The following is a 25,159-nucleotide window of genomic DNA, read 5'->3' as shown; positions in this document are numbered from 1 at the left end:
TGTATTGTATTATTATACATGTATGTATAATATAAATTGATACAAAATGAGATTCTGTTTATACAATGAACAAAATATGCTTAATTATTTTATAAAATTCGGAACAATAAGTACTTGCGCGATTATTATTTTTTTAATATTTTTTTTATAAAATCAAATTACAAATTAAATTCAAATTATAAAAAATATTAAAAATGAATTTTTGTAATTGAATCATATATTTTAAATGTAAGTAGAAATAATGTTAGTAAAAATTTTTTAAATTTAAATGATACACATTTTCTGAATACATTGATTACTTTTTAAAATTCATTCAAATTTTGCTAATACTTTATACTTTATAATATAAAACACAGGATTTCAAAAAAATACTTTTTTAAAAAAAATTTTATTTATTTCAGTAATATAATAAAATTGTTTTCTAAATCTGTAATTAATCCTAGTATTGTCATTTATTTGACAAATAGTACAATAATGACAACACTTTAAATATTATTTAATGATACGTATAAAAAAGTTTTACAAAAATTATTATCAAATTTAACTTGTATATAAATATATACTGTTAACACAGTAAATTGTGTCTGTCATTGCTGTATGAACAATTTATTATAAAAGGAATAAATGGCTTTGAACACTGTTATGGAAATATATTTCCATTCAGTATAAACATATTTCTTTTAATGAATAAATTATATACAAAACGATATTACTAAATTAATAGCTAACTAATTTCTGATTAATATACTAAATATATTTAGCAGATACCAAATATTTGTTTATCTGCAAATAATATTTATTTTTATCAAAATAACATATAATTTCAATTTTCAAGTATTTTAATTTAAAATTGTCATTTAAAACAAATAATCAATAAGTTTAAAATTAATTAATTGCAAGAAGTATCATAAATTTTAGCATAAAAAAAATATAAGAAATGAAATGTAGGATTTAACAAATTATTTCATAATGTATATCCAAATATTATAGAAAAATATTGTAGAAAAATGAAATGAGAAAATGAAGATATTGCATAATTGGTATATATGAATATACCCAAAACATATCTGTTTCTAACAATTTTCAGTCTCATGTGTATCTTTTGTGCTTAGACAAGTTTATACACCTTGAATATCAATTTACTCTTTTTAATTTGAGTATTAAAATATTTAACTTAATAAACCACAATTACTCAAATTGTTTTTGATTATAACATCAGTTACAGCATCGAATACAAACTGAATATTAGATGTATCAGTAGCACATGTAAAATGTGTATAAATTTGTTTCTGATCTTTTCTTTTATTCAGATTTTCAAATTTCATTTGAATGTAAGAAGCACATTCTTCATAAGTGTTAGCACCTTTATACTCTGGGAAACAAATAGTTAATGGGCTCCTTGTGATCTTCTCCTCAAAAAGATCTTTTTTGTTTAGAAATAAAATAATTGATGTCTCAACAAACCACTTGCTATTGCAAATAGAGTCAAATAGTTTCATTGATTCTATCATTCTATTCATTTCTTCATCCTCTGCAAGTACTAAGTCATATCCACTTAATGCAACACAAAAAATAATAGCAGTAACTCCTTCAAAACAGTGTATCCATTTTTTTCTTTCTGATCTTTGACCTCCTACATCAAACATTCTAATAAAACAGAAAAATTTTAATAATATAAAATTCACAATATGAAATTAATATGAAAATATTTTAAAATTAACTTACTTAAAATGTAAACCCTTAAAGGAAAAATGTGTTTCCACTATTCCTGTTGTCTTTACACGTGTTCTAAGAACATCTTGCTGAGTAGGAATGTAATTAGGCTGAGCTATACGATCTAAAGCATTAAGATAATATGCTGCTGAATCATTTAGTTGATATTCTCTACTGCGGGTGAAACAAAGTTGTACTCCAGCATCCTGCCATAATCGTTTCATTAATAATGCCAGTTCCCCAGTTAGTTCACCCTCCTCTGCAGCAGAAGCTAGGGTAAAGAATTGACGTGCTATATCCTATAATATAATTAAATTCGTTGTTACTAAAATATGTATGATCTAATATATAATACATTTTTATGATTATATAAGACATTTTTCACTTAAAATTAATATGTTTACCGCTTTATTAGGATCTGCAAAGTCAATTCGAAGTTGACCCATGGCTCTAATTATTGTCATAAGACTTTGAACTGTGTTACTGCAAACTACAGGTTTATATTGTTCACATTCTTCTTTACTGTAGCCTGTTTCATGAATAATTTTCATTTGTTTTACTATAGTAGATTTTCCAGATTCTCCAGCTCCTTAAAAGACAAACATATAATCATATGTTTAATGAATATATTATATGTAATATTTGATTTTTATTATTTTTTCGTCTTAATAAAAAACATTAATATTCATAAATCACAATCTATTTGACTATAACTATAGATTGAGAACGTGATATCTAATGATTCACTCTAAATGATGATTCAAAGTTTTCGGAAAATTGCTCGCGATGTACTTCCATAATTACATAAATCCAATAATTGATGAGAATATAATTAATGTGAAAAAATTATTTAGGATAAGTATCAAACAATTGAGATATTATCTTAAAAAATTAATGGGAAAACAAATGAAAAAAAATTTCTTTGGTGATCATACAATATAGTGATCTACTTTTACAACAAATCATTAAAACATTGTGGAACCATCATTTCCAAGAAAACACATAATAAGTAAAAAAAGAAGAATAATTAATAAAACAATTATTCTAGATAGAAGATACATTAATGGAAAGAAAAGAAGAAGAAATTACCAAGTAGGAGGAGTTTGACCTCACTAGCGGCCCGCTCCCCATCAGCTCTAAGATCCTTGTCGATCTTCTTAGATCTTTCTGCAGCTTCTTTCTCGCCGGTAGTACTCACCGCGCAGCCCATTTTTGCCGGTGATTCTTTTTATCCGGTGAAGAAAGAATGAACACCATGTACAGCGCTCTTCGAAACAATTAATTGTGCTGCCGTATATGACACTTGTTGCACGGACGTGTGGGAACCGCCCGCACGCGGTTGTGCTCGCATACACACACTGATTGGATGTACAGTCTTACACACTTGCGTCTATATCCTCCGTCAATATAGGTATTATCGTATACTACATGCATACGATCTATTTCTCGTGATCACTTGTTGCTTCCCGTCAGAAACGATGCAATGGACCTAAACTCTACGAACTTGCAATACCGGCACAATCACTTCACATACAATCTATCTACTTTATTCCTTGGTATATGATACATAAGCAGGATTTGTGAAAACCTTTCGATTACGATCAACAACCAATCCATGTAAAGATTGCGAATACTTTCAGGCCAATGAAAATATTAAAGAAATATTTGTTTGAATTATAAGCGCCATCTAGCTAAAAATCAAAGGTCGGTTAGAAAATGGGAGGATCATCTTGTAATATATTTCATTCAATGATTATATTATGTACATTTGGGTCTATGGGCCCCAATAAAATTTATAAATATACGCAAATGAATGATCGTTTATAATATATATCTTGTTTTAATAAATATATATATTATTATGCTATTTTGAATTATTGTACTACATAATAAAAAATCAAATGAAATATCATTTTGTAAATAAAAAGAAGAAATATTTATATTTATAGATCAAAAATATTTAATTTTATTTTTATTTAATTTTTGTTTAGAATTGGTCAAATATTATAAAAACTGAATATATAATATTATATATTAACGTAGTAAATTATATGTTATAATATATACATATATAAAATATATAATATATATATATATATATATATAAAATATACAAAATATTAATATATTCGTAGAACAACTTTAAAGAATCAATCCTAGAAACAAAAATTGATATACAAAATATCTATTAAAGCTTAATTATTATATATAAATTATAAACAATTACATTTCGATTAAATAAAACAAAATGGAAATACAATAATACAGCTTTATTTCCGTTACAATGCCACACCGTTATACCGTCATACTCTATCTTTGCTTAATTTATTTAATGCAAATTTAAGTTATTTAATTATAATTCAATTAATAAACTTTAACTAACATTTTTGTATTTTAATTTTTATATTTCGTATTTTGTATTTTTTTATTTATTTTGCTTTTTAATCGATTCTTCCACTAATATATTAATATTCTACACATATATAGCATATTTTATTTGATTATATATTTTAATAATTAATAAAACATATTCACTAGTAAAATGTAATAATATATAATGTATATAAATGATATAAAAGAAATAATAATGCTTAAAAATATAAATGCAATATTTAGATTATGATCTAATTTCATCGGAAAAATAAATATTTATAAATTCCAATAATTTTTTAATTATAGTCAATTTCTAATATTTCATATTCTAGAATTTTTTAATATTTATGGATATCGGTATATGATTTCACAATCGAAAATTATTTAATTCACGAATAATTCAGCGATGAATAATGATAAGATTAATCTAAAATTTTGAGTTTCAACAATAAATTTGTTTTAAAAAAGCTAAAACGAAGAAAAAAGAAAAAGATATAATTTAATAATAAAAGTGAATAAAAGTACTTATAAAACATATAAATTACACAATAAAAGATTATATATATAAATTTTACATATATAAATTTTATTAAATTAAATAAATTAATACACATAATATGTATTTATTTTCATATATTATTGATAATCAAAAAAAAGACAAAATATTCAGAATAGAAAATAAAATATTAGAACGTAAAATTAAATTAATGTAAATAAAAATTAAAGTTATGTAAAATTATGTTAGATTATATAAATATTTATATATTTATAAATATTAATCTACTTTTTATAATGAATGCATAATAACATATATATTATATATATATAATATGATTCGATATTAATAATATAGGAATAGGATACGAAATAATTGAAAATATTTCTTATTATTTTCGATAATATTTTTCTTTTTTTTTTTAATTTATATTTCTGTTGTCTTCTTTTATTTATATTGATTATTCTACTGTTTTTTTAAATAATTATTAATGTCTAAAAAATTATTCTACTTTATAACTTTATATCAAAGGATTTAATTTGATATTCAATACATAATAAAAATAAAAATAAATTATATAAAAATTGATTTATTTACAAAGACAATTTTATTTCTTTTTTTATCTTATTATTATTCTCTGAATTTTTCTTTTTATGATATAAATATGTATATATATATATTATTAATGAATAAATAATAACATGCATATTACATTTTTATTAATTTTATTTCTTGTTATTAATCTTGTTCATATAGCTTATTCAATAAATTATTCTATAATTTTGATTTCAATTATTAACGATTCGAATGATAATTGATATTTATAAATATATGATATAGATACGCATGAATACGCATATTTTGTTTGTATGGGTATTCAACTGATGACCTATAATTGTCTTTAGTAATCAATTAGCTTTCAAACGTGGAAGAATCACTAATTGTTTTGAGATCATGAGATCTTTCAGTATTTTAGTAAGTATTAAATTATTTGAATTAAATTTAAAAAAGATTAAAAATCAAATTTAATTTATATAATTCGAATTTAATATTTGATTATATTTTTATATATTAGCTTCTTATCGGTTACATCGATTTTATTTTTGCACACATTTCCATAACCAATCATTTAGATGAAAAATTAAGGCAAACAAAAATTGAAATAGCCAAACTTCATATTCGAGAAGAACCAACAGGTAAAAAAAAAAAAAAAATAAATTAAATATATAAATGAAAAATATTTAAAATAAATATTTAAAATAAATTTTTTAATGATGATCATAGTTGAAAGAAAAGTATACAATGTAAAATGGAATCGATTGTGGAAAGAAGATCTCAATAAAGAACTACCTTTCATAATAAATGCATTCAATAAAATATTTTTGGTAGAAGCAAATCGTTTTATAACATTTTCATTTGATGCTTCTAACAATATCTCATCTCGAGAAATAATTCCAATCTCTAATAATGGTTCCATTAAATTTATCAGAGTATGTAAATTAATATTATTTATAATTACTTAAAAAAATTATATATAATATTAGAATATTTCAATTAACATATTACAGAGTATTATCTGGAAAAATGTACTTTATTTGCTAATTTGTTATATAACCGGTTTCTGTACTATTTATACACAAACAAATAATTTACAATTAAGATATCGTCATACCATTCGATACGAGGGATGTCCTATGGATGCTAACTTCTTCGTTCGTGACAATCGACTTTATCTCGTAGTGGCCGATAATTTCGGTCAATTTCCTGTGCGGTCTTCGTAAGCGAAATTAATAATCATATATTTTTAGAATTATTTTAATTAAAAATATATATTTTTTGTTAATATAGAATATATCATTGGAAAGAAACGTATATGGATGAAATAAAGAATATAATAACTACTGCTGTAGTATCAGTCACTACATTTAAATACAAACAATCGACAATTATAATATTTGCACAAAATAATGAAAATATTCCCAATATTGGTTCCATGGTATATGAATTTACAGAAACCAGTTTAGATAAAATACAATTCTTGAAAACCTCAAATCCAATTTCCGTTCATCATTATAGACATGCAGGATTTAATTTTATTTTATTAATAAATCAATATGAACCAAGTAATTTACTTTGGTGGGATGGTTCGTTTTTTCCTTTTTTTTCTTTTATATATTATCTATGAAAATTATATTTTCAAGTTATTTTTTAGGATATGAACTGTTAAACTGGCAACAAATCCCAGAAATAGAAATACCTGATTTAATTCATATCGTGAATATCAATGATAATAATTTTTTTTTTGTAGTCTATAATGTAAGTGTAGAATTTAACTGATTAAGAATCAATAATCAATAATTATTTATAACAAATACTATACGTATTTTAGAATATTTTAAAATTATACAAATTTGAAAATACATCAAATTGCACTCTAATAAGTACTATGAAGTTACCTAGTGGAATGTTTTTGATTGACATACGAACTCGAATCGACAAATCTGTGGTAAATATCATGTTGATTATCATGAATTCAGATCAAATTTACAGTATAGAATCATGGGAGCTAAAAATTGAAGAAATTTTTCCTGGTTAGTTATTTTATTTTAAAATAATACTCTTCCAAAATTATTTTTCATTTCATTCACATTTATTATAATTTTATTTTCAGAACATTCGATTAAAAAAAGCGATACTTTATCGAAACATTTAACCGAATTAGTTGAAATGTTGCAACAAAGGAAACCTTTCTTAGAAAAAACTACAGCCTTATGGTCTCTTTTATTCTCTGCACATGAAGATTTAACAATACCAAAACTTTTAATCTTACAAGATTTAATATTAGATTCAGGAACTGTGAAAAACATTAATATCTTCATAGATGAAAATATTATAATACCTCGAGAACTAGAACAATATATGGAAAATTTAATCCATGAAATTGATAATGTTTTAATGTCTAAACTTTTAATGTGGAATAATATAAATAGAGATATCATTATTGATGGAGATGCGTTTATCGAAGAACTGCAGATTGATAAACTGATTGTAGATTTTTTTAATGATATTGATATTTATTCGAATGATATTACAGATTCAAGTAAAATGCAAAAATTTTCAATTTCACTACAGAAAGAAGACATGATTATAAATGATCTTAAAGTAGAATCTATTTGTGGAATTCCATTCCGATGTAAGGATTAATAATAATAAAAAATTTAAAGGAAATATAATTTAAATGAAAATATTATTAAGAAACAAATTTTTATTTTAGATTGGTCTCTAGCTAGTGATGTATTAAAATTAGAAATAAATTTAACATCAGATAAAATTGAATTTTCAAATGATACTATATATTTAAATTCGAATATATCGTTAATGAATTTAAATATAAAAATGTTAAATGGCACGAATATCAACGAACTTTTTGATAAATTATTTATCATTAATCACAATCAGAAAATTAAAGGTAAATTTCATAAAATCATTTTAAATTATTAACTTAAATTAATATTTAAATTTAAATTAAATTTTTTTAGGAAATATTATTTATAATAATATGTTAAAAATCCAAAATCTTACAATACAAATGTTGAATGAAAAGTCATGGAATAAATATATGAATACAATAACTAATCAAACTTTTAATAATTTTATAGCAAAAAAATTTAGAGTAGAAAATTTGTTCGCGGATTCGATAAATGATACTCCAGTTTCAAAAGCAGCGCGAATATCTATTGAAAACATAATCAAAGGTATTTAAAATGAGATTAATTTAATTTTTTAAAGTTTTATATTATTATAATATTATATATATATATAGTAGTATATGATATTATATACTATTATAATATTATAATTATTTATATTTACATGAAAAATTTTGTGTTCCATAGGAGATGCAAAAATTGCGAAATTACATGTAACAAAGAAATTTATAGTTGATTCAAAATTCAAAATATCAGATATTCCATATCAAATATATTCTAATGTTTCCATTCAAGGTAACGTGAAGATAAAAACTCTAGAATTGGACAATTATATGCAAATCTTTTTAAATAATGAAAAAATAAATCTTAATAATATTCTCAATGTTTTTTGGACAAAATCAAGCAATCAAATAATTAAAAATGATATCATTTTTGAAAATAATTTAACTATAGATTACTTTAACACAAAGTACTTGAATGGATTTTCTGAAGAAGAATTTTTGTATACTACTGTATCAATCATTCCAAAAAGTTTTGAAAAATTACATTTTGAAAATATTTACGTAGATGATATGTTTTTCGTTGAAGAAAAAAATGATAGTTTCTTCGAAATTACTCCAGAATCTATAATAATTCGAGAAAAATTATGTGTAAGACATATACACGGAAACAAATTATTCATTGATATTTTCAATGATGTTCCTATTGACAATATTTTAAACCAAAAACAGCCTCATATTTTTCTACAAAACATGACTTTTTCTAAGATTAAAACTAAACAAATATTTGTAAATAAACTTAATTTTCTCTTTTTTAGTGACACAAATAATACTTTTTTTTTACAAAATAACAAATATCAGAAAATTAAATTTATGAAAGTTCCGAAATTTTGTTTAGAAAATCTCAATATTGAAAAAATTAATAATCTTGAAGTAAAAAAACTTGGATCATTAAAAAATATGAAGTTATCTGATTTAAAAGATTTAGTAATACATGGTGATTTAAATGTTAAAAATTTAAATATTATTTATTTAAACGATATTGCTAAAAAAAATATCGTATTCAATATTATTAATAAAATTGAGTTTCAAAAATTAACCGTAGAGAATATTACATTAAAATCCCTACATGATCTTGATATGAATAACTTTTTTAAAGATTTTCTTTCGAAATCAACAGAACAAAATATACCTATAAAATTCATTTTTTATAAAGTTAATGTTAATAATATCAAAACTAAGATTATTAATTATCAAGATATCTCTAATTTGATATGGATTGATAAACCTTTATTGGTAGAGAACATCAAATTTGATAATTTAATTGTGGAAGGAGATATTGTAACAAAAAAATTAAACAATTTTGTTTTTGATGAGGTAAACTTTAAATTAAAATATGAAATGATAATATTGATTATTGAATTATTGAATTAAAGAATTAAAGAAAATTTATTGAATTAAAGAAAATTTTATTTCAGTTATATTCAAGTTTGATCAATGTGTCAATATCAAAAATCACTAATTTAAAAATAGACGGAAATATTTTTTGGGATACTTTCTCAATAAACTCCACTTCTTTGACATTCTTATTCAAAAATGCAGTAACCAAAACAAAGAATCAAACTATTCAAAACAATATAATTTTTCAAAAAAATATATCAGCATCAACAGTTAAAACACAATCTAAAGAAATAGACAAAATATATAATATTATTTTAGATGCTGTGATAGATGATGAGAAAAATATTGAAGTAATTGGTCAAAAAATTTTTAAAGAGAATCTATATATTGATACTATATCAGTAATTAATGATATTAATATTTCTATGATTAACAATGTTAATATTCTCGAATTTAATAATTCCGTAGTAAGAAAAGATCGAGAAGCAATAATAACTGGAATTATAACTTTTTTCGATGATGTCATAATTGATCAAATTCTTGTCAATAATAATGTTCATAATATTCTCTTGAAAGATGTTGTTCTGGCGACTGATATATTACCAACTCACATATTTTTTAAAAATCTTATTATATTAAAAAATGTACATTTGAAGAATTTTGATAAAGTAGATTTTGATGAATTCTTAAAAAATCGTGTAGCCATTGACAAAGAAAATGAAATATTTTTTGATGTACATTTTAATGATATTATAGAAATAACAGGTATGTATACAATTATAAGTAAATTATATTAAAAATTAAAAATTATATTAATTCGTTAAATAAATTTTTAAAACTGCAAGTATAAGAATTATATCAATAAACATGCAAAATTTTTAATATTTATATATATTTATATATAATATAAATTATATGAATCATTTAATTCAAAATTTTATATATACATATATATTTATTAATAATTTAATATAATATGATTAAAAAACCTTAGAGAATGCAAATGCATCAATGCTCAATAATATTTATATTTCCGATTTGGCTCTAAATGAAAGTAAGGAAATACAAATAATATCTGATTCAAAGATCTTTGAAGAAAATTTCATAGTAAATGGCAATATTTACACATCGTTTATTAATGGGATAAACATATCATTAGAATATTATAGCGGTGTACAAAATGATGAAGATGTTAAAATCATCGGAGATTTGGTAAAATTGTTTGATTTAGATAATTTACATATATATTTTTTATAATGTATTTAAAAATTATTTGCAGATTTTTGAGTCAAAAATTAAAGTTCCAGAAAATGTATCCGTTTTCAACTTAATAAACGAAATAAATTTATATACCATTCTTTATAATCTACAAGAACAGATACATCAAATCTATCGCGTATTCGTACTGAATGAAATTAAAATAAAGGAGAGCATTATTCAATCTTTCTTAATTTCTAAAACTCTTACGAATATTTTTTCATATTTAGAAATAGAACAAAAGTTAAAAATTCAAACACCTAATATTAAGAAGATTGATGTTGCTTATTATGAACAGATTACAAAACTGAATATGTTTGGAGAAGAAACAGGACATCTTTGTGGACTTTCAAATAATTGTTCTTGTCCAATTGAATATATAGCTGAACTTACCAAAAAAAGTTGTCAAATTCGAAAAATGAATAATAACAAAATAATAAGAAATTATCAATATTTTCATAATACATACGGTATAAACATAGAATCAAATGCAATATCATATAGTCGTGAATGTACATTAAATAATACAGAAAACGAATTCATTACAATTTCATGGATTAAACCTAATATAATTGATACTGAAGATATATTAACTAATGTAAAGGAAACATTTTTAAAAATTCGAGGTTTCATAAAAGATGCAAAATTTTTCACACATAATAGTATGATATTAAATTATAATATTAATAAAATTATTTAATTTTAAATTAATTAATAAATTAAAATAAATTAATTAATAATTATTAGTTTAACATTTTCTAATTTTTAATTTTTTTATTTATTTTAGATGCTACTTTCCTTGCACTAGCAGTATATTTTGATACGATACATACAACACATCAAACAAATTCTCTAATTTACAAGATTGATTTTAAGAACAATACATTATTCTTATATCAAAACATATCCACTGATGGAGCTTGGACTATTGAAATTTTTAAAAGGAATCACGATGTATATCTTCTATTTGGTTGTTTTGGAAACTCCGAAAAATCATCTTTATATAAATTAGATGCTTATACTTCCAAAGTAAATGTTTCATTATTAATTATTTTATAAAAATATTTTAAATAATGATAGATTTATATATTATTTTTTTAGTTTATAATAATCAGAACTTTTGAAGGTAAAACGCGCAATGTAAAAAGTTTAATTCAAGAACAAGATTGTTTTGTTTTCTTAGATGATTTTGAGACAAATGCAATAAATATATTTTATTACAATTCAGAATTCGATAATTTTTACAATTATCAAACTCTTTTCTATAATTCACAAGTTTATGGAATAGAATGTTTTTACATGAACGGTATGAACAATATATTAATATTATGATAAAATAATAATTATATTTAATATTTTTTATTCTATTTATTATTTTAGAATTTAGTCAAACCAATTCCTTTATCATTGTCACAACAGAAAATGATAAATTTTATATTTATGAATATATGCATGCACAAGTAAGATCACATTGATTCATTAATTAAATTAATCCATATAATTTAATCTATATAGGTTTTTTCACAAAATTATTTTTAGAAATTCCAATTGAAGATACATCACCGCACAAATGATTTACAAATAATGGTACCTTTCTATCATTTAGAAAATTATTATATCTTTATGGGTACAAGCACAAATAGTACTATACTACGAATCATAAAACAAGGACCCTAAAAAAATTTTATAAGAATCTTATTATACGAGTTTATTTACTATTATATATTATATATAAATTATATCTTATGTATAAATTAACATTATAGAATGTATAGAATTAATACATATATATTAATAACTAAAATATATGTAATATACATGTATATTTACAATATAAATTTCATGTATTGAATAATTAATATATTTGTTAATCATATTTTATTACTTTGTATGAATATATCTTGTTCAAACATCTATAAGACTTATGTCTAAAAAAGCAGATTTAGTATTAATCGAATTGCGCCAGCGCAATTCCAACGAAAGCATTGAACTTTAATTTCTACAAAAAGAAACTTAAGACAAAATCAAATAACATAAAAATCATTACGTGAGAATACAAACAATTAAGTGGTAGTTGCAAATATTTTCAGAACAATAATAATATTCTATGACGAATTCTGTAGTCAAGCAATACGAAGTATAAAGGTTTTCCTCTTTCATGAAGTAGAAGCCATCGTAACACATTGAAGTTTCTTCGTTGTTGCTGTGTAACACTACTCTTAAAGTTTTAAGGTATATTCAAGTGCAGAAAGTGTTTTTTTAATTTCAAAAAGATTAAAAACATTTTATAATTAATCTCTTAAAATGAAACTGTCAGGATATCATTTCATTGTTATTGGACAACTTTTATTCGTCTCTAATTAACTGCAAGCAATTCATAACTTGTATATAAGTGTATGTAATTTAACTTATTTAATATAATTATAATAGATAAAATATCTCATCAATTTAAAAAAATTGAAATATAATCACTTAAATTTAATTGCATCTTCTTTTATCCGGCATGTCTTTTTTGGTTATGTCAAAATGATGAATTAGCATAATAAAACATTTACCAATTTATTAACATAATGTTGGTAATATTGGTACAATTGATCTTTTTAAAACAATCATTAATCTTCGTTTTAATTAAAACATTTTATTCTATTCTATTTCCAAATAATGAGAACACTGTTTTGAGGTTATGACACGTATTAGGAATTTTCCATTACTAAATAATATTAAGTATATTTGTTTATATATTATTATAGCATAACGTAATTATATTCTATAATTATAATTAATTTTATTATATCATATAAAACAGTTCCTTCAAGGCAGTAATGGCTGTCAAGGGGCTAATAGCAGCTATTGTTCAATTTTTAACTCAACAATTAGAAGAAGGTGATATTACAGCAGATTCTCGAGAAAGCCTTGAAGTAGCGATACAATGTTTAGAAAGTGCTTATAATGTACAAGCATCAGATACTCCAACAAATTTTAACTTATACGAAGTTTATAAGTCTTCCGTAGAAAGTGCAAAACCTTATTTAGCTCCAGAAGCTACTCCAGAAGCAAAAGCTGAAGCTGAAAGATTAAAAAATGAAGGAAATACTCTCATGAAGGCTGAAAAACATCATGAAGCTCTTGCCAATTATACAAAGTATATATTTTGATCTATTTATTTACTACTATACTGTTTATTTAGTATATTAGTTGAAATAAAAAAAATATATATTTTTAAATAAAAATTTATATATTTGTACAATTATAACAATATTATATTATTTTTTTAGAGCAATTCAATTAGATGGTCGTAATGCTGTATATTATTGTAACCGTGCTGCAGCATATAGTAAAATTGGCAATTATCAACAAGCAATTAATGATTGTCATACTGCATTGTCCATTGATCCCTCATACAGTAAAGCATATGGACGTTTAGGTTTAGCATATTCCAGCTTGCAAAGACATAAAGAGGCTAAGGAAAGCTATCAGAAAGCTTTAGAAATGGAACCTGACAATGAAAGTTATAAAAATAATTTACAAGTAGCAGAAGAAAAATTAGCTCAGCCAAGCATGAGTAATATGGGATTAGGTGGAAGTGCATTACCAGGCATGGATCTTAGTTCACTCTTGAGTAATCCTGCTCTTATGAACATGGCTCGTCAAATGTTATCCAATCCAGCTCTACAAAATATGGTGAGCAATTTTATGAGTGGACAAGTCGAACAAGGAGGACATATGGATGCTCTTATAGAAGCGTAAGGATTAATTATTAATGCTTTTTATACTTATATATAGCATCATATAAAAATATATTATATTTAAAAACTTTTCAGTGGTCAACATTTTGCACGACAATTACAAAATGCTAATCCTGAATTAATTGAATCTTTAAGACGACAAATGGGGGGAAATCCAAATGATCCAGATCCACCTCAACAAAATTAAAAACTAAAATTATGATATATTTTAATGATTTTACATGAAATGGAAATAATCAAATTTAATTGGAACATATACATAATTAAAAAGCAGTGTGTATTATTTTCTAATATGAAAAAGTGAAAAATTGTAACTAAAATTCACTTAAAAAAATTATCATTTCTTAAAATTATACATATATGAATATCATATATATATATATATGATATTCATATAATATATATGATAGAAATTTTCCTATAACTTAATTATTAAATAACAATTTATCTTTTGAATGTGTGCTGATGACATTTGATATATGAAGATTAAATAATAAATATCAAAATATAGTGAATATTTTATGAATGAGAACATTTCAGAATATAATTAATGCTTTTTATGTCATACAAAATAACTCTCAATCTATTCTAATTGATATATAGTATAAATATTTTTTAGCTTTTAAAATTATTTTCTATATGATAAATTATTGTTATTATTTAAAAACTAAATGGAATTATGTTTCTTATCAAATATTATAGTGTTTTTTCTAATAACTATTTTATTCATAAACTGGTTATGAAATTATTAAAAAATTTCAAAATATTTAAAAAGTTACAATGTTAGCTTTACAATGAAAAATGTACATAATTAAACACATTCTAAATACATAACAAATTATATTATTAAATATTTTCAAAATATGTTCTTTATTTAATTTCTTTATTTATTTCTGCAACTAAAATATTATAACAATATAAAAATTTAACAATAAGATAATTATAAGTAATTATTTATAATTAGTTAACAAGTAAAAATTACAATTTTGATCGATTAAATTTTACTATATTTTTAAAAAATGTGAAATTCAAAAATTTGAATTATTTTTTTCTTTTAAGAATTTTTATAGAACAAAATATAAAAAATATATGACAACATTATTTTTATTTATCACATAAATTTTTATATTTATAAGTACACATTTTTTATATTTATGTTCTAATTTGTTTTGACAATCTGTTTTGTATATACAAATTCATAATTATTAATATTATATCTTATATATCATTCACTTTTATAAATAATTATTGCCATTGATTTAATGTTGTTTTTTGTCTTTTTTTTTTTCTTTTCTTTTTTTTAATAATTTACTTATATTTATAAAAACACATAATATACACATACACACATTATTTCTTTCTAATTTTAATAGAATTATTAAATTATAATTAATTGAATTGTTAAATTATTTAAAGAGTAATGATAAAATTACTATATAATAATAAAACAATTTTTTTCTTATATTGATTAAATTATTAATCCTATTTTTTAGATATATTTAAATTTTCTATGATTAAAATAATCTATAAAATACAATACTTGAATTATAATTTATTATATATAATTTTAATAGAAGATAACATTAACAAAATTGAAAAAATTTTTAAATGCATTCGATCGCAAAAATATAATTTATAATTTATTTTGTCATTTCATTTGTTTTATCAGTTTCTTATTTATTTTATGGCTATAAAGTTAATATAATTCTTTTCACGTTACAAAAATACTGAATGATGAAACTGATACAGCATTATTTATATAATTTTCAACCCTTTCCATCATTCATCTATAAATATATTCAAGAAAAAAAGTTGTCATTATATGAAACAAAATGGCTGGCAATAATATAAAAAATTAGAGAAGTGGGAAAATAATATTATACCATCTGATTTTGTTGAGTAAACTATTGTTATAGTAAGCTTCTCATCACGTGCAATATCATTCTCCTATTCTTATTTCTATGTTACTAACAATTATTTTGTCCTATATTAATTCTCTTGTTCAAGAAACACTGTTGTATACGTAAAATCCCTCTAGATTCTTAATATATGATGACACATGATTCGTTGATTTTATAGTATTATTAGGAATGTATTATTAAATAATGCATAAATTAAACATTTCTCTTTTTAAAGAAAAATTATTATATTAAATATATTTTCATTTAAATATGTAACAAAAAAATTATTTTTTAAATATTGTATAATGATTTTTTAATATTATAATACTCTTATTATAGATAAAACCACTATATAAAAATTACTATAATGCAAGCTCATAAATTTGTTAATTAATGTGAAATTAATAAATATTAGTATTTTTCTTTTTTTTTTAATTATGCAATTATAATGATTAATAATTTAAATTATATAACATTCTACTAAGAGTTATACAATGCTCAATTTCAATTACTTAAAATTTTATTAATATACAATTTAAATAATATAAAAAATTATTATTTCATAATTATTATTATACAATTTATAAAAAATTTATATGAAAATTTATATATATCGGAAATCTGATAATATTTTGTAAATTCCTAGGAAAGGGTACTTTTAAAATCTCAATACGATCCTGGGAATAATGCCCCTCCTTACTACTCGATTGCCGCACACTCACAGATTGAGGTGTGGCCATCGAGGGCAGCCATCTTCTTGACTTTCTGTCGCTTAGCATTTCAGGTAAATACGCAATTATTTCTTAAGTAATACTGATTAGAGTGGTGTGAGAGTGTACTGTGTTGTGTGCTCGAATGATTTAAGCGTGCTACATATCGCTTTGTTAACGGCGCAACCGGGAACTCTGTGTGTCAAGGAGGGAAAAAAAAACCTTCTCCTCCTCCCGCGATAGAGGGCCGAGGGAGTGCCATGCGTTACGAATCCACAGCATCTTCGCATGACGACCGTTTAATTCAACATACAAGAAGCTACACGCTGTGACTGCATTCAATCACTGATTTGGGATCGTTTGTACCAGTTCAAATACGACCTGGGCTTTAATTCAGTATGTAAATCGTCCTCTAGGCTCTAGACCCCTGCGTCGCTATCCTGTCGCACCTTCAGCGCCCCCATTTTCCCCTCTCTGGCTTTATCCCCCTCCGCCACCACCTTTCGGCAATGCACTTCCGGCTGTGCAAAATTCGACAAAAAATTCCGAATCCCAGTCCGGAAACCTAGTAAGTAAAAATTTATGTCACGGCTTCGTTTTGACATTCCTTTGTCATCGTTTATTCTGTCAACCGACATCTCAAAGCTACAATAAACAAAAGGTCGGTACGCTTTTTCATAGTAGAAATTCACATTTCTATTTACATTTTTATAAAATTTTTTATATCTTATAGCGTATTTCTTACTCATTCTTTCATTTTAAATCTTTAGAATGATTTCATCAGAATTTCGTGACTAATAAAAATATTAAACAAATATGTCGATTTTTTTTAATCTATATATATATATATATATATATATATATATATATATATATATATATATATATATATATAATGTATACACGTATAAAAAATATATATACATATATAAAAAATATTTCAAATATTTTATATGTATGATATTATATGATAATTTTATGATAATATGATATTATAGATAATTTTAAAAAATAATATAGTTTATACTGAATTTAAAAAAAATTGAAATTTAATCAATTTGTGAAATATTAAAATAATAAATTATAATATTATGTAATTAATAATTTTTATAACAAACAAATGAAATATAAAATTTAAAAGTTTATTGTATTGTTTTAATATTAATATATTCAACTTTTTTATTGTTTTTCTTATAAAATAAATTATATAATTAAAATTTTTGCTTCTTATTTATAAAAAGTTTTAAATTTTTCTTTGTATATTAATGAATATATCTATATAAAATATAAATATTTAATAAATATTTAAAACTAAAAAATTAAAAAGAAATGAAATAAAAAAATACATTCTTATAAAATATCTTTTAATGAATAGAATTTCATGTTAAAAAATTATAATATTTTGAAGCATATTATAATATATGGATTTATATATATATTTATTTGTCATTATCTGAACAAATTTATGATTTTTATAAATAAAGAAATACAACTTATTTAATCAAAATTTTATACATCTTGTCTATGTATAATATGAATGTATTGCATATTATATTTTATTTTTGCTTCTTAAAAATAATTTTTTTATAGTATACATATTTCTTAATAGTGCATGCTTAATACAAAAAATATTCTTATGTGACTATGCATGTTCTTCAAAAACATTTTTTTCTCAAGGCATAAGGTATTCTCTTACATATATAACATAATAGTATATAAAAATCTTTACATATGAATTAAATAACAGTGAGATATATTTTCTTTCTTACATACAATTTTTAAAGCTTTACCTTATGCACTTCAGAATTCTGTAATCTTTGATTTAAATGTGCATATGAAATCATTATAATAACACCATGATAATATTAAATTTACATTATATTTAGTCTTTGGCATTTGCAGAATCTTGTAGTGTGCATATTTTCATATATATCGGAAGGAAAGAGTTATGAATCAAAATCATAAAGGTGCCATTATGATTATAGTATTATAATTAATATTTTTACAGATATTTAAATACATTATGATTGAAACAAAACATATACATACATATTTACATATATATATATATATATGTATGTATATATTATATATATGACATCTGTAGTACATGCAAATATCTCACAGCCTTTTATCCATTCTAACATATAAAATGTCCACTTAAAGCAGAGACGCTGAAAGAAAGACTAAAAACATGGGATGCAATACGGGCCGATGCCTCGGTCCAGACGATACGGGGTACCCTGGATCAGGTACGATCCAATCAATATCCTTTCAATTTTCAGCCCTCGTAGGTTGCTTTCTAAATAGTATTAAAGTAGATATGAAATATAGATATATTTAAAAAATATTACCTATATACCCACTATGTAAGTAGCAGATAATTATGAAATTAGAGACAATTTTTAGCAGTAAAATTACATTATATTACAAACAGAGGGCTGTAGAAAGTATATGCTATTATATTTGTAATGCTAGTATCAATTTAGTATTCTATTTAAATATAAATGAATACAATACTTTCAGATGACAAATATTATACCCTACGAGGTTTGAATTCAAGTCACTGTTTATAGCATTGTGAGGAGGTGAATTTAACTGAATAATTTCAAAAAATTACCCTGACTTCTTCCTAACTCTATCCTGAAGAATGCTTTTTCTTAATCTCTTTCACTATTTTCTTTATATCTGTTTAAATTTAGATCTATTTAAAATTGCTTTTTATTTATTTATGCCTTATTAAGGTGTAGGAAAAGTAGTTTTCTTTAATATTGATATTATTTACATCTTTTCAAATATTCATTGCATTTCCCATTAAGTTGTAATTATCTTATCTTACATGTATTATGTGTTTACTCACTGCATGCCTTTAGTTGAATTAATTTTAGATGGTGTTTCCAAGATGTTTATTCAATCGATTTAGATTCATTATCACTCATATCTGAATAATCATTAAGATACTTTTCATCTATATTGTATAAAATTAAAGTTTAATCATATATAAAATATGACTTCCATACTAGTATTTACACTAAATTTTTCATTTGATATATATACATATATACATTTATATATGTATATATAAGATAAAACTATATAAAATAAGAGTTAGGTGTGTATTTTTATTATTAATAATATATATGTAAAATTATATATATATATTCTGTATATATTAGTTATTATTAACAAAAAGAGATAATAATATTTAAAATTAAAAATAATTGCTCATTTTTATTTAAATAATTATATTATATAAAATTGTGATATTATTTATGTAGGTAAGTTATTACAAGAATTCTAAAACATTTATATTAAATATGACAAGATATTAAATATTTTTAAATTATGTAAATAAAAATTTATTATTCATGTGATTTTAAAATTTTTATTTTTGCATTAATAGATATATTTATTAAAATTATTTACATTAAGATTAAAATTATGTACATAAAATTAGAATCCTAATTTAGAATATGTTTGAATTAATAAAAAAATATATAATGATTTATATTTTAGAATTCATGGCAGCCATTAGAAAGAAATTGGTTATTGTGGGTGATGGTGCTTGTGGTAAAACATGCTTACTTATAGTCTTCAGCAAAGACCAATTTCCAGAAGTTTATGTACCTACAGTGTTTGAAAATTATGTTGCAGATATTGAAGTTGATGGGAAACAAGTGAGTATATAAAGAAATTTTTTATATATTTAATGTATTTATATTTTTTGTTCTTAATATGATAAAAAAAAACATCTACAATAGGTGGAACTGGCTCTTTGGGACACAGCTGGACAAGAAGATTATGATAGGTTGCGTCCACTATCATATCCTGATACAGATGTAATCTTAATGTGTTTCTCTATTGATAGTCCAGATTCCCTGGAAAACATTCCTGAGAAATGGACACCAGAGGTGAAGCACTTTTGCCCAAATGTGCCCATTATCCTTGTTGGAAACAAAAAAGACTTACGCAATGATCCTAATACTATCAAAGAACTTAGCAAGATGAAACAAGAACCAGTTAAGCCAGAAGAAGGAAGAGCTATGGCTGAAAAAATCAATGCCTTTGCTTATCTTGAATGTTCTGCTAAAAGTAAGGAAGGTATTAGGGAAGTATTTGAAACAGCCACTCGGGCAGCACTACAAGTAAGTATTGTTCATTACAAATTTCTTTAAAAATGAATATAAACTGAGCAGACGTTATTATAAAAATTATGTGAGTTCGTAGGTAAAAAAGAAGAAGAAGGGAAGATGTTGGCTCCTATAATTCTTGAATTATCACCGATAACGAGACAACACTAATGGAATTGCTAGTTGCAATGAAACTAGTTGTTATGCCGGAGACCCCCAGCGGAAACAATAATATAATAACAATTTATCTTTAATTATTTTACATAATAAAGCAACTTATTAAACAAGGAAACTATAAAAATACGTAATATAAAAAAAAAACTGTCGTCAAAACTGGAGACTTAAACTACTGATTAAATTCAATACAAATATATATATATATATGTATGTATATATACATATATATATATATATATATACATATATATATATATATATATATATATATATATGTATATGTATATGTATATGTATATATATAAAATATCTTACACAACTGGGTCAATTCAAAATGACTTTAAAATGATAGGAGATAGAAGATGAAAATTTCATTAGATAAATATTAATATAAATATTATTAAGTAGTGCACTACAAAATGCACAGTATTACATCTGTGATCTAAAGTTATGTTTCAAAGATTTCTAGATCATTTCCATTTCTTTAAATTAAACTGGTTTTTATATCTATAAATATATATATATATATATATATGTATATATATATATATATATGTCTATAAATATATATACACACTTGACAAATTGTCTTAAATTTTATAGAAATATGTTAAAGCACTTTGAAACGATTAATTCAAAAGATATTTTAATTCTAATTGTGTAATTATGTATTGTATGACAAACAGAAAAAATAAACATAAAAGCTTATATATTATATTGTGCACATTTTTTTTTTGTTTTTCATATACTAAATTTTACAAATTCATAATTAAAATAAAATTTTTAAACTAAACATTTTCAGATAAAAATGTTTTCATATTTTTTAGAAAATAAAAACATCAATTGATTTATTAAAAAATATAAAATATCATTTAAGAAACTAATGATGACTTTGAATTCTTTGAAACGCTTTCATTTTCAGCATATATGCATCAAATATTATATTTATTTAAAACTATTTTGTTAAATGAAATTTTTTTTCTATCTTTTTTCATCTCAAAGTTATAACTTGATCAAATTGCGTAGATATTTTGTATATGCTATAGTATATGAGAAACTATAATGTATATTGTAATGACTACTTGATTGTATTTTTTAATAATAATGAATTGTGCTTCAAGTTTAAAAATTAAACAATTGTCATACCAACTATTTATAATTATGATATATAATTATCTATATCATTGTAGTAATTATCATTATTATTAGTATCTCATTGCTATCATATGCATCTCTTTCTTTTTTCTTTTTTTAAGTTGTAGTGCATGTTTATTTTTTAATAATAAAAAGAAAGTAGAAAGAAGATGAAAAAGTTGGGGGAATTCCTAAAACAATATAAAAAGAGAAAATGGAAAGAATAAAGATGTAGTATGCAATGTAAAGTCATAGAAAGCAATGTAAGAATTTAAAACAAAATGTTAAGAATTCCAAATGTTACGTCGCTATTTTATCAAACCATCGCATTATATCTATATTTCTTACACAAAAAATGAACTTTATATTATAAAATTGCGTAAGTAGACCAACTGATCACTTTGATCTTTAAGATATCAACTAGATTAAATGTATTATTAATTATTATTATAATTATTAATTATTTTTATTATTATATTATTGTAATACGATGACACTAACATTACGGATTGTAACAGCGATTATATTTATATATTTCGACAACACATTCATTGTATCCAAGTACAGAAGTACATAAATATCTTAGTTGCGTTTTATTACGCGATATTTTTTCAAATTATTCGACATAATGTAATTACTCTAAATTAATAATTTAAGGCGAACAATTTTCATAAAAAATATTGATTTTTATAGTAAATCATGGGACTTACAGGATACTTTATACTTTATACTTCTACCAATGTTTCGATTTCGATTGAAAGTAATATGTATTCTTCAAACGTAATTAATTTATGAGTTCGAGTTACCTTTACAAAATGATCATATCTGTTATTCTCCTCCCTTTTAATTCATTCTTTTTTTTTTATTTGTATGCATACTATTCTAATCTAAACTTTTAATCTTACGTATCTTCTATTAAAACTAATCTATAAGATTTATGAGGTAGTTGTTTTTTGCAAGAACTATTGAATTAACGGCTGCAATGCAGTCTTGGCCATTGATTTAATGAATGACTGTGGAATTGTGTTCAACAAACTTTTTTTAATGATTAGCAGTACTATTGAATTACGCTTTTAATCAGAATCTATAAAGTTGCAATCAAATTTCGCAACGGTCTGAAATTTCATTTAGCAAGAATTTATATATACATATATAATCTTAATAATCTATTGTTAAAATACGCAAAAATAATTATTTAATTGTTTGTAGCACAATTTAAATTAAAAAGTTAATGAATAATTAAGTTTTTCACAATATTCAAATAAAATTTACAAAAAAATCCTAGAAAAAAATAAGTTGAAAATAATATCTTTGCAAATATAAATCCGTTGCAAAATTTAAAAAATTTTTTATAATAATTTCTGAAGAATGTACTGTTAATTATGATTGTATCAATTAATCCTTTATGGACTCTTTTTATCTAATGTTGCAATAAGTGCGTGTTTCAAAATAAAATAAATTACGAGAAATTTGTACAAACATTATCGCAATTTTTATAAATATATGGATCACGGGATATATTAATATATAAATTGTTAACTTAAAAATTACACTTATCAATATTTTTTCATTATCGTTTTGATTCTTATTAAAATAGAATAATTTTCAATCATTATTGTATAAAAATTATAAATATTCTTTAATTGAAATAAAAGAAAAAAATAATTAAACATAATTACATTTTATGAAAAAAGTTAAATATTGTTATATGCACAAATTTAAAATAAAATGAATTTCTGTGTTTAATAAGAATCAAAATGGTAATATTTCATAGCGTCTACCAAATTCATTAACGTCTACGTAAAAGAAGAGATAAAACAATTCTGTTATTTTACATATTTAGTCCATATAGGATTAAAGATTGTATATAAAATATTACTATTTCTGAAATAGATAAGGTATTATACCTTTATGAATGTCCTATAATTTTTGTTAAGCATTTCTTTATCTATTTATCATGATATAAAGTAACGATAAAAATATAAATCACTATTCATTTTTTCTTATGATGATGATAATGTTACAGCAAATATATATATATATATATACATATACATACATATATATATATATATACATATACATACATATATATGTATACATACACAGGGTGTTAATATATGGCATAGCTATAGAAAATCAATTCTATACCAAAATAAATACAAAAAATGATGTACAAAAATATCGATTAAGCTTATTTATTAAATTATAACTAATTGAAATTTACATTAGATAAAGCAAAAGGAAAAAAAGATTTCAAGAATTTCAATCTCGAAAATCAAAATCACTTTATTTCCATTGCATCATCACCACACTTCATTCCCGCTTCATTTAACACAAATTTAAATTTAATTATTTATAATTTAATAAATAAATCTCAACTTTTATATTTATTTTGAGCTTTAGATACTT

The 25,159-nt window shown here is 22.4% G+C and overlaps 4 protein-coding genes and 1 long non-coding RNA gene across 22 annotated transcripts; 3 read left to right on the top strand and 2 right to left on the bottom strand.

The window, feature by feature from the left end:
• Positions 1 to 372: 372 nt before the first annotated feature.
• LOC108003667 (guanine nucleotide-binding protein G(i) subunit alpha) lies at positions 373 to 3,517 on the bottom strand. The gene is made up of 4 exons (XM_017066089.3): positions 2,803 to 3,517; positions 2,118 to 2,302; positions 1,726 to 2,012; positions 373 to 1,647 (listed from the first exon to the last, which is right to left on the bottom strand). The coding sequence occupies exons 1-4, from the start codon at positions 2,921 to 2,923 to the stop codon at positions 1,170 to 1,172; spliced, it is 1,071 nt and encodes a 356-aa protein (XP_016921578.1). The 5' UTR covers positions 2,924 to 3,517; the 3' UTR covers positions 373 to 1,169.
• Positions 3,518 to 5,356: 1,839 nt separating this feature from the next.
• Positions 5,357 to 12,808, top strand: LOC108003483 (uncharacterized). Of its 2 annotated transcripts, XM_062075485.1 has the most exons (18): positions 5,357 to 5,557; positions 5,658 to 5,778; positions 5,867 to 6,072; positions 6,151 to 6,359; positions 6,431 to 6,726; positions 6,795 to 6,898; positions 6,972 to 7,173; positions 7,254 to 7,775; positions 7,857 to 8,051; positions 8,122 to 8,337; positions 8,479 to 9,668; positions 9,770 to 10,457; positions 10,687 to 10,904; positions 10,972 to 11,611; positions 11,737 to 11,978; positions 12,051 to 12,255; positions 12,330 to 12,409; positions 12,489 to 12,808. In XM_062075485.1, the coding sequence occupies exons 1-18, from the start codon at positions 5,537 to 5,539 to the stop codon at positions 12,624 to 12,626; spliced, it is 5,493 nt and encodes a 1,830-aa protein (XP_061931469.1). In that variant the 5' UTR covers positions 5,357 to 5,536; the 3' UTR covers positions 12,627 to 12,808. The 2 variants fall into 2 exon arrangements, with proteins under 2 accessions (XP_061931469.1, XP_061931471.1); XM_062075487.1 differs by lacking the exons at positions 5,357 to 5,557; positions 5,658 to 5,778; positions 5,867 to 6,072 and having other exon boundaries at positions 6,223 to 6,348.
• On the top strand, positions 12,648 to 15,557 carry LOC108003489 (small glutamine-rich tetratricopeptide repeat-containing protein alpha). 2 transcript variants are annotated; one of them, XM_062075560.1, is made up of 5 exons: positions 12,648 to 13,181; positions 13,267 to 13,343; positions 13,756 to 14,091; positions 14,225 to 14,692; positions 14,771 to 15,557. In XM_062075560.1, the coding sequence occupies exons 3-5, from the start codon at positions 13,772 to 13,774 to the stop codon at positions 14,880 to 14,882; spliced, it is 900 nt and encodes a 299-aa protein (XP_061931544.1). In that variant the 5' UTR covers positions 12,648 to 13,181; positions 13,267 to 13,343; positions 13,756 to 13,771; the 3' UTR covers positions 14,883 to 15,557. The 2 variants fall into 2 exon arrangements, with proteins under 2 accessions (XP_061931544.1, XP_016921245.1); XM_017065756.3 differs by lacking the exon at positions 13,267 to 13,343.
• Positions 15,558 to 15,561: 4 nt separating this feature from the next.
• Positions 15,562 to 17,215, bottom strand: LOC133666161 (uncharacterized). Its single transcript, XR_009829894.1, has 2 exons — positions 16,579 to 17,215; positions 15,562 to 16,482 (listed from the first exon to the last, which is right to left on the bottom strand). It is a non-coding gene; the product is annotated as an uncharacterized LOC133666161 (long non-coding RNA).
• Positions 17,216 to 17,238: 23 nt separating this feature from the next.
• LOC107994629 (ras-like GTP-binding protein Rho1) lies at positions 17,239 to 23,563 on the top strand. 16 transcript variants are annotated; one of them, XM_062075598.1, is made up of 6 exons: positions 17,248 to 17,380; positions 17,514 to 17,702; positions 19,476 to 19,558; positions 20,823 to 20,983; positions 21,068 to 21,451; positions 21,534 to 23,563. In XM_062075598.1, the coding sequence occupies exons 3-6, from the start codon at positions 19,501 to 19,503 to the stop codon at positions 21,570 to 21,572; spliced, it is 642 nt and encodes a 213-aa protein (XP_061931582.1). In that variant the 5' UTR covers positions 17,248 to 17,380; positions 17,514 to 17,702; positions 19,476 to 19,500; the 3' UTR covers positions 21,573 to 23,563. The 16 variants fall into 16 exon arrangements, with proteins under 16 accessions (XP_061931594.1, XP_061931614.1, XP_061931582.1 ...); XM_062075586.1 differs by having other exon boundaries at positions 21,527 to 23,563; XM_062075571.1 differs by having other exon boundaries at positions 17,514 to 17,874; positions 19,473 to 19,558.
• The last annotated feature ends 1,596 nt before the right edge of the window (positions 23,564 to 25,159 follow it).

The sequence above is a fragment of the Apis cerana genome, linkage group LG1 (assembly GCF_029169275.1).
Source record: "Apis cerana isolate GH-2021 linkage group LG1, AcerK_1.0, whole genome shotgun sequence".
Classification (NCBI taxonomy): domain Eukaryota; kingdom Metazoa; phylum Arthropoda; class Insecta; order Hymenoptera; family Apidae; genus Apis; species Apis cerana.
This window is presented reverse-complemented; position numbering and strand designations above follow the sequence as displayed.